We start from the raw sequence: 10,931 nt of genomic DNA, 5'->3' as shown, positions 1-10,931 counted from the left end.
AATGAGCTGAAATTGAAACCAAACTGGGAGGCATTTTTAACAAAGCATTATCAATCAATATGTATTACAAGTTTTGTACTCAAGCACAAACATTTGTTGAGAAACCCAATGCATTTGTTAAGAAACCCAATGTAAAGATCATTCAAACAAGTAATTTTGGAAAATTTCCAGTTTTTGCTGCTTTATCACAGCAAGGAACTATTTAGAAATTAATGAATCTTGCAAATTGCTTGTTGGTCTGTAAAATCATTTTTTCCAATGAACAACTAATTTTTGTCAGGGATGCCAGATCACATTTTAGAGTGGGGTGGGCTCTATAAATATGAGTGGGCTCTATAAATATGAGTGGGCTCCTTTTGTAGTTTGCCACCATCATCTTTGATGCCACAACCTTGATATTATACTTTAGCAAAAAGGTGGGGGAAGGTGTCTGTCCACCCAGCCCCCAGCTCTTGCATGCCTGCTTGTTCCTACTTTTCCTAAACAACAGTGTCTTTAATAATTCCATCCTTCAAATGATACTGCCATGGTGTATTGTGCATTCATTTTCAAATTGGTTTCCTATGAAGTAGTAATTATTCATTTTTTGTTAGGGAAAGTGAAAAATAATTGCTTAGATTTATAGTTCAACTTTTCATCAACTGTGCATAAAATTATATCTTTTAAATTGCCTTGACATATGCCATGCAATTCTGTTAAAAAACTTGTTGCTCTACTCCCAGTTGTAGCACAAAGAAGATGTAATTTGGCAATTGTGAAACAGTTTTTTGAAAATGGTAAGTTTTATAATTTTCAAATGTCATCTCAATACATTTTTATTGTATGAACATTTAAAAGTAGATTTCAATGCTTTTGAAAGTCCTAAAAGTTTAGTTATGTCATTTATGTTCATTCATTACTTAAACCAGTAGATCTAAAACACAGAAGCCTACCACTGTAAAATCATGTTATCATATCTTTCATCAGAGTTGAAAAAACTTTGCACGAAAATGTACAAACGACCTCTACACTTCTAATCTTTAGATAAGGCTCTCAAGTCAGAAATATGGTATTATTTACTGAAATTTGTTTTCTCTAGAATTTATCTCCAGTGAATCCAGTTTATGCAAGGATGAAAACAGTGACACTTGCTGGGAAGTGTCCTTTGTGTTTTTCAATGAGCTGTCTGAGCCTTGTTCAGTCATATCAATAAAGAATAAAAAATTGGATGCAAGTGAATTCATTTATGGCTTTTGTGACAATTTTGTTATTTCCTTCAAGGTATGCTAATTTGTACATTTCTTTCTCCATAACCTGGTATATAATAAAAATTACTGTATACCAGTCTATCATAGAGTGTTCAATTTGATACAGGCAGAGCTGTATTTGTGTTTGAAGGTTATTTCGTTTACATGTATTCGATAAATATTTGATATATATTTAGCTAAAGCTGTTATAGATCTGCTACTACTGTAAATGTCTTTAGTAACATACAATGTAAAATTTAAAAGTATATCTACATTGTATAGATCAGGATGGTTGAACAAAAAATATCTCTACCCTATCGAACTATTGTAGATCTTTTTTTCTATTAAAACTATGGTCATAATTTAGATAGAAGGCTTCTTCTACCCATATTTACTATTTTTATACATTCATATGAGGTATAAAAATAAATTTAGCTAATTTACTGAAAAGCTTGTTTGGAGTTTTCCATTTACGTAATACCTATGTGCCGATGTATGTTCTTGATATGCTTTTAGCTTGTTTCTGATAAAAATTTACTTGCATTGTTTTATGTCAACTCCAATCTAATCTATAGGCACTTTTTTCAGAATGAACAAAATATGACAGAGCACTACAACATACACATAAAATACCTAGTCCAAACCATACAGGTCCTTTTCAGCAAATTGAATCTTTCTTTTCAGAACTAACCCTTTTTTTTAATTCCAACAACTCATTACAGTTTATATCTTGATTACATCTTCATTGTCAATGTCCCTATTTTAAAATACAAAACCAACAATACAGCATTGATACCACTGTTTTAAATCAGTAAAAATTTTACAGCATGATCTGAATAGTAATTTTGTTCAATTTGAGCACCTACCACAGTCACAGCGTGATATGTTATGTTTTATCCAAAAATGGATCTCTGGAATACTTGCAACAGTTACTTTTCTTCAGGTATTGTCTCCTGGATTTTGTAAGATAAGAGCTATTTGCAATATATGTGTCTCTAAAACGCTTTTTGAATTCCAGGTTAGTCTGCTAGAAAATGCATCACATTGGTTGATTGGTGGGTTTAAATCTTTCCTGAAGAAATATTACCTCATTCACCGAGAGGTATTTTCACATACTTACACACCTGTCACTACATGAATTTTTGAAAGACTTCCAGAATTTTAGAATGGATATTGAGTATTTGCATTTGACCATATTGGTAAAATTTCAAACATTTTTACATTTTGGATGCATAGTACTGTTTACCAGGACTAAACTTCTAAAACAATAAAAAATTAAGAATGGCAAAGAACTGTATTTAGCATTTCGTCACACATGTTTTGTCACAAAATGTATTAAAAGAACTAGCTGGAAAATACTGACAGCTAGTAAAATCGCATCGGGAAGTTTGAAATTGAAACTTTCCCGACTTTCTCTAGTTTATTCTTAGTTTTTTGCTCCATAAATAAAGTTATCTCTCTCAAGTTCCTTTTGTTGTTTGTAGATCTAATGAGAATTACCCCTCCCGTCTCCTTCATTACTCTAAAGGGGCTTATTACTTATTAGTTCTTGTGTAGGTGATAGGTAACTGTGGCCTTACTCGTAATTAAATAAATAAAACAAAATTTTCAAGATTAAAAATAACTTGACCCCAAATCAGAATACTGGTCCCCTTTTCTCAAAATCAAAGTCGGCTATATTATGACGTCATCTAGAATCAGAGTATAGGAATTCAACATTGAATAAGGTGATAGGGAGGTAAAATTCCAATTCTCGAAACAGAATAACGTTTCATTTGTCATACAACTTAGTGTTTTGCAATGTATCTATTATCCATCCTGACTATAGGGATAAGACCAACAATAGTTCCATGGAAACTCTAAGTGAAAAATGGCCACTTAAGAACTCTATATATTAGAGTAGAGTTTAGGCAATATAGATTTGGTGCAATCTGGCTACTGTAAAAAACTTAAGATTCTTTATGTAATTTTCGTTTGCTCTACCTGTTAAACATTTAAAGGGATCATCTGCAGCAGTTGAAAATAAGCCGTTTTTTTGTTTAGCAGTTAATTCAATTTTATATGATTTAATTTAAATTACCATTTCATACCTAGGACTTTACAATGGTAGAATACGATGTTGGCGATGTTCGAGGCTCAGAAATATTTAGGTTAGTCATGTAAATTAGAAATATTTAAGTTAGTCAGATAGCCATCTCAATCAATTTTAGATTAGCATTGTAGAAAGTTTTCGTAGTTTTTTTGTGAAAAACGTAGGCACAGCAATTTGCTTTTTATTTGTTTCATGGCATTTTTTAGATCAGCTAAGCTATTTTTTCCTTTTTCCTTGTCAAGAAGATTGATTATAATTTTTAGACGGACAAAATAAAGCATACTATCTTCAGGTTCAGTCATGAACGGAAACCTCTGACCAACTTTGGGCAAGCTTTTTGAAACTGAAGCTCCAGAAAATGGAACAAATCAGTACAAACACACAGTCTTTACTTAACTTGATGCCAATAAGTAAATGCTGTTTTGTTACTCTGAAATATGTCTACATTTAGATAAAGATTTCACTGGAATATATGATTTTAAAATTCTTCGTATACACTTTATCTAAAACTAAATACTGAGAAAAAACAAATGGAAGATCAGCTGGAACATTATTTCCTCTTCTTTACAGTCTGCTCCTGTTCCTCCAAACCAGAGGCGGACTGGCAGCAAACCTCTCGGGTTGCCATATACAGACAAGGGACCCGTACTACGTATAATGTATACACCAGGGGCGTTGTGGCTCCTAGGAAAGGGCCGGGAGAAAATTATCATAAGGGGGCCCACTCTTGTGTATGATATCTCCAATCACAAACCCAAGTCGCCAAAAATGATATGTATCTGAAAACCATGCACCTATGAAATGTTAAAAAAAATCCCAGTTTTTATCATTGTGAAAGGTTCATCTGCTATATTTGTTGGGGTGTAGCTCTTTTCTCTAGCCATAGTTACTTTAAGACTGCAAAAAATGAGGAACAAATTCAATGCTGTAGTGCAAAGTTGATACTAACAAAAATGCAACAGAAGAGATATATGCATTGCGAGCGAAGCGAGCAGAAAATTTCGGCCACGCCCTTTAACTTAGCTTGAAACACGATTCAGAATGCTTTTTACAGTCGTTTACCTCGTTCTACAAATTTTAGGCATACTTTGTTGCGTTTCGTTAAAATTCAGTTCTTAATTTGGAGTTCCTTGCTCTAAGAGGACCCCTAGACCTCGAGGCCCTAGAACAGTTAGCCCCTCCTTGTCCCCCTCTCGGAAGCCCTGTTCATATTCCACGCATCTCTTTCACAGTTGCATGTTTGTAAATGTTGATCTCCTCTAATTCTGAACTGTGAATTTGAGTATACATGTAAGTGCGGCGTTTTCTCACCGAAGATATTTTCCTGGGTTTTACAAACTCACTCGAAAGGGGGCCACCAAGAAATTTCCCCGTGTCCCACCTAGCCACAATGCCCCTGGTAAGTAATACTGAAATGTTTTCTTTCTAAGGATTTTATCTCCATTTCTGTGACTTTTATTCTCTTCAACATTATTTTTTTATTTTTTTGAATTCATCTACGGAGGGCCCGGTTATCATGAAATTGAGAAGGCCCGGGTTGCGATCGCAACCTAGCATCCCTGCCAGTCCGCCACTGCTCCCAACCCCTCTAAAAGCATAACTCAAAATCGCAGGCAGGGGTGGCCCATAGCCAGAGCCGCCGAGAGGAGACAAGTCCAGGAACTCGAAGTCTAGGGGGTCGGATAATCTCATGAACTACATTATAAGATTGCAGTTAATCTGCATAACAAAAGTATGCCTAAAATATGGCAAAACATTTCAAACGATTGCAAGAAAATAACTGCAAGAAATATCCTGAAATGTATTTTAAGCTAATTTAAAGAAGTTTGTCGCAAAGCTTTTTGTTCGCTTAGCCCGCAGGGTGCGTCATCCTTCAGTATTGCCCTGGGGTTATCGAAACCTCGCGACTGCCCTGTCCTAGCGCATGCATCGTAATGGTGCAGCTGCTTATACTTGTACTGCTATCATTCTTGATATGTGGTTAACGCAATCACCCATTCAATCAAATCATTAATTAAGATACATCAATCGTCACAGTAAGAGCAAAATATTATGTCTGTAGCTCATTTATTCTCGTTTAATCTGTTTGATTTTATGATATAAACCGCTTAATCCCCATCTGCAAAGATTATATGCGATTGAAATGGTTTCCTTTTTTGTCACACATTCAAAACCATTTATTGGCAAGCACATTTAGGTTTTCAAATAAGCATTTGTTTGCTCTAATCAAAAGCGATTCAATCTGTGGTTGAAGTTATCTTTTGCATTTAGTGAATTTAAGTCACAAAATTGCAGAGCATATTTCCGAAGAAAGTTTTGCGCGAGACCATTCAGAAGAGATGTATTTTGTGTAAATTTTTTGCCCAGTTGTGAACAGAATGTGAAACCATACTCCACATATCAATCTGACTTTCTAGCCAATATTTAAAGCTAGTGAGAAAGTAGATTCATCTCATAACCCGTTTCTATCATTTGGAATTATCTATCTAATAACCCGTTTCTATATAACTATTCTAGTTTTTGCCTTTGTCCTGCATCAGGTGTTCTGCCTCCATACTCTGCTACCTTTCTATAGAATCACAGGTAAAAAAGCCTCTACCTATTCTGTGATAGTACATCATTTCCGAGAATTGCAAATCATTTTTTCAGTGAAAGCAGATATGCCATCATTTGAACCCTTTGTGTCTTCAATTTCAATTCCATTACATTTGTTCAGAATGATTTTAAGAGACACTTTCTAGAGATAAAGTCAAACTGTTAATAAGATCAGTTCGGAGAATAGTAATAGGAACATGAATTGCTTGTACAATCCCTTTCTATAAGTTCCTTATGTGAGTTTATATAAGTCTATCATATAAAAATTTCTGGAAATCATTGAAAAATGGTTATCTCTCACTTCCCAAACAATTGTTTGTTGCGACAATTCTGTGTGCATGGTTTGCTGATCAAGTGTCTAACTGTTTCCGGAAAAGTAATCACTCCCGTTACTGTAATTAATTAGATTATTTCGTAATCCCTGCAACAACTAAATGATTTAAACTTTGAGGTTTTTCAAGACTGATTCAGCAGGAAGTTTTTTCGATCTGGTTGCTAAGTACATACACAAATGATACTCCATTGACATATATCACTTATTAAAAAGTCTGGATTAACCAGGCAATTATTTGAGGTTTTTCTTTTAAAAAAATGCTCCTGATTTTCTGACACGTAAGCCTCCTTTTTCTTGGCTTAACCATTTTACCTTTCTCATTCATTTCAAGATAAAACTCAAACTAAATCGGTATCTTCATCCAGTTTGTGAAAATATACGTAAGCGTTGTAGCAAATAGTACCTCCTTGATATATTCTAAATATTTATTGATTCTAATGATTCATTGTATTTTAAGGAATGACATTTCTGAGGGATTTGTCTCTATTGGCAAGCTGAAAATGGTTGGTAGTGCGAAGTCATATTCAAATAGGCAAGTACAACGTAAATTAAAACTTAGTGGTTTTGTACCTTTTTCTTCAATGTGCTCTGCTTACTCGAAGTTTCCCAAGTTGCTGCCAAACAGTCATTGACACAGTGCCAAGCTGTATATGCCATGAGGCAAATTACTACATGGATATCTCGTACACTTTGATAGAAATCCTATTGTTTTATTGGTAAGTCTCTAGAAATCCTGTTGTTTTATCGGTAAGTCCCTAGAAAACCTATTGTTTTATCGGTAAGTCCCTAGAAATCCTATTCTTTGGTGGAAGTTTATTTTCAAGAGTTAGTTGCCTCTCAGTATAACCACCCTGGATAGTTTGAGCTTCCAAGTCTAGATGCTCTTCCCCCATTCTTTGCCGAGATTGGGGTTAATTGCAACTGAGTTTTTGCTTTGGTGCAGTGTTTTGGTCACAATGCAGTATTTTGGCTGGGATTTGCACGACCCATACAGAAGTCGTTCTGGTCAGGAATATCCATTTTGGCTCAGCATTGATTTGTTGTTGATGATAAAACAAAGGATCAGCCATACTATATTCTCCCTATAATACTTTCCTATTTTTGCAAACGCTTTTGTCAAATTTGAAGGGCAAGTCGATGTATTCAAAGTAAACTGATAAACTTTTAAAGCCACAAATGTGTGCCTCTTGATTAATGCAGCATGTATTGTCAATAACGTCTTGTAATAAAGAAAATGTCCTATCACAAATCCATCAATCTTGCCTTAATCGTTTTTGTGCAAGCAAGTTGCCTTGAATTCTCATTCCGACCATGATTGGTACCATTCCTATATCTTTGGTGTCGTATCGAAATCGCTCCTTTTTGATACGTCAAAGACTTCCTGCATTCCGATCGGCAGTAGATCTTATCTTTACACTAGATACCACGTTGAGAAAGTCATTATCAAGGCACATAGTGAATCTGACTTGCTTCAAAACAAAATTTTTATCGTAAAAGCGTAGGTCATAATGATTGATTCTGATTCAAGCATAAAGTATCTCGAAATGATATCTGTAGCTGCTAGAGTATTCAGAAAATCAGTGGTAAGTTCAGGTTATATCTGGATTGAAATCAATGGTAGAACAAAGATCATCATGACTAGTCATGACCAGATGTTTCTGTAAGTGCTACACAATGCCAGTTCTAAAAGCTTTCTCCTTACATTATCCGCCATGCGCTGTTATGTTTAAGCTATATAGTTGTGGTTACCTTTCTTACGACAATAAAAATAAGTTTCTTCGCCCACCTTCTCTTTTCTCAAACTTACCAAACTCAATGCTTCTTTTTTGCTGTCTCTTGGTAATCTCACCATACTTCCCCGTTTCAGGGGGTATTCTTGGCAGAGTTCATAGTGGAGCATTCAATAAGAATCTAAGTTTTCGTTATGTTTCTACGGTTGTGTGTTTCTATTCCGTTTTGTTTTGTTTGCGGGGACAATATCGTACAAATGTTCTTTGTCACGGGAAGATTCTAATTAAAAAATGTTTTCTAACTCTACTCATTTTCGTCATTTTGCTTCTCGTGTGCGGAAAACGAATGGAATTATCGCTGGGTATGAGCAAGTAGAACAAATCAAATTTTTCTTTCAATAAATAAACTTCCTTGACAGTTCCACTGGCTAAAAAAGATATCACAGCAAATGGAAAATAGCGAAACGTTATGCTAATAAGCTACATTGCCCAACGCAAGAGAGCAGATATGATATATTCATGGGGTTGTGTAACCGTTAAAGAAGCAAATCTATGGTATAAGATTAATGCTAAGAGAGAAACAGATAATTTTGCTATTTTGACTTGTGATAGATAGTAGAAACAATAAAGGCCCCAGAGACGGTAAACTAATGATTCATCTTTCAGTATTACCCAATGAAAACTATTTCCCTTCAGTGAAGTCAGATTGTTAAAATATTTCATGTATCGTCACGGTCATAGTCATAACTTGCTACCAATTAATTATTTTACGGTAATTTTAATTGTTAAACTGAGCTTGGAGTGTTTCCAACAAGATTTTTGATAGGGGTCCAAATTTAATAACTCTTTCACTTTCAAAGTAGAACGTCAGATCATTGTTTCATAATGACGTAATTATTTCGTCATTTCTCTAGGAACAGCCGAGTGACATTTTCGTTGTTCTTAAATGTTCAAAGTATATAATAATTGATTTTCGGCTTCGGGAAAGTTAAAAAGTACTCCTCGCTATTTCAGAGAATTTGTTACACCAACAGTGCCTGGTTTCTCCGCAACAAGGAGCTCTATTATCACAATTATTCGATTTAAAACTAAACTGGGCAATTTTTAAGCCATGAAGGCTGTATTTGAGTTCAGCTAGAGATTGTGATGTTACTGAAAACACTAAATCTTAAGTTTTTTTCTAAGAGAACTATAGCAGGCATTGATGATGCAACTCTGACAATAGCTGGACAACTTAAAGAACATTGAACAAGTTATTTGATTGGTGCACCAAGACTCATGGTTGATGCACCGAGACCCATGGCTGGTGTCGGTGGTAGGTCGAGAGTGTGCAATTGACTAAGAACCCAGAGCCAACAGTAAAATATCTGTCAGTTCATCAGGCACACGAACAAAGTAATAAGTGTGCACTGACTTGGTTATTGACTTCAATGACTTTATTACCGTTTGGAGCAATGAAATCAGGGCCGAGGGGCAATTCACTCTTGCAAATAGCGTACGAGATTTTACCCAAAACAAAAGGATTTCTAGGGATTTTCAGATAAAACAATAGGATTTTCATAAAAGGTGTACGAGATCTTCTTGGAGTGATTTGCCCCTTGTTCAGGGCGGTTCATTATATCTGATACGTGCCATGGCAAAAGGAGCTAACGATTGCCAATACCATGATATCTCATATTCGGGAAAAAAAGATAAATAGGATAAAAGCCCTTGAAGTTGATGTTAAAGCAAATAAATACTGATTGATTTCTGTAAACCACTGAACACTTATCGTCTCTATTGATGGATACCTGTGTTTTAACTAATGTAATTGCTGATGTTTTTGCTTCTATATACATGAACCATTGTGTTCGTAGCCTGCTAACTTTTCAAACACGAACCTTGCGGAGTACCACACTCGATGCTGCTTTTGCTAGAACCAGATCCATCAAAGTAAGAGAACTGGGAAGTATCCTTGGCACCATATTCCCGCTGTTGGAACAATAAAATTTAATGATCTAGAGTACTAAATGGTTATATTTAGGTCGGGAAATATGCGCAAGTTTGTCTTCTCGTCGTCAGAAATGTTGAGATCATTAATCATCAGAAATCTTTATTCATTACCATTCAAATAATATTTCATTGCACTGTACAGTTTTTGGCATGCAAACTGGTTGACGAAAAGTTCATTTAATCATTTTAGATTCCCCATAAATTGATCTTGTATAATCTTGTCTAAACTCATCGAAACAGTTGATAGCACTGAGATTGGCCGGTAATTGTGTATCTCCGCTTTACCGCCCGCTTTAAAATTGGTGCTACTGAGGCTAATTTCCAGGTCGGTTGAAAAATACCCTGTTTTATGGATGCAGTGTATATCAGTGTTTATGGTTTGTTTATGGTTATGGTAAGACACTATGTTTACCGCATATTTCAATATTATGACACGATAATATCTGAACGAGGAGACCTTGAGCAATTTTGAGTTCTTTTACCTACCCTACTCTTTCTGGCTGTATTTTAAATTTGGTGCAATTTGGATTTATTTCTAAGGTACCTATGAAGGTCATCAGAAGGCAGGATTTCAATCTTCATCGCTAACGGTCCAACAGTTGTAATTTCTTTTGAGTAACAGTTGTATCTTTGATTAACAGTGTGATCATTATTACTTATATTCATCATTCTTTGTTTTCAGCGGGATAAGTTTTTTATTAGAAGTAAATGCTTTAGCAAATCTTTAGCAGATGCAACTTTTGATAGAGTAAACGGGGTTTCTTAGAGTTTTGCCTATCTCTCTTAGAAGAACTCAGCCTCTGAATTTCAAGGATATTCGTGAATTTCGATTTGATATAAAATACTATATTTCGTTATGGCAAGGAACCCGTTAAAGTTTTATATTAAATTTTAACTGCAGCTTTGAAGTCCATAAGCATTCTCCTATTTTGCTGAGTATTTCAGGAATGGGGTGGGGGTGG

General features: G+C 35.1%; 1 protein-coding gene across 2 annotated transcripts; it reads left to right on the top strand.

The window, feature by feature from the left end:
• Nucleotides 1–329: 329 nt before the first annotated feature.
• LOC135691618 (uncharacterized) lies at nt 330–10,921 on the top strand. Of its 2 annotated transcripts, none has more exons than XM_065209546.2 (5): nt 330–776; nt 1,079–1,260; nt 2,245–2,328; nt 3,321–3,376; nt 6,705–10,921. In XM_065209546.2, exons 1-5 carry the CDS (start codon nt 680–682, stop codon nt 6,877–6,879), a joined length of 594 nt encoding a protein of 197 aa, XP_065065618.2. In that variant the 5' UTR covers nt 330–679; the 3' UTR covers nt 6,880–10,921. The 2 variants fall into 2 exon arrangements, with proteins under 2 accessions (XP_065065618.2, XP_088966851.1); XM_089110725.1 differs by lacking the exon at nt 6,705–10,921 and adding an exon at nt 3,889–4,668.
• The last annotated feature ends 10 nt before the right edge of the window (nt 10,922–10,931 follow it).

The sequence above is a fragment of the Rhopilema esculentum genome, chromosome 10, assembly GCF_057945365.1.
Source record: "Rhopilema esculentum isolate cy_ngs chromosome 10, ASM5794536v1, whole genome shotgun sequence".
Taxonomy (NCBI): domain Eukaryota; kingdom Metazoa; phylum Cnidaria; class Scyphozoa; order Rhizostomeae; family Rhizostomatidae; genus Rhopilema; species Rhopilema esculentum.
The sequence above is the reverse complement of the archived record's forward strand: the minus strand, read 5'-3'. Positions and strand labels throughout refer to the sequence as shown.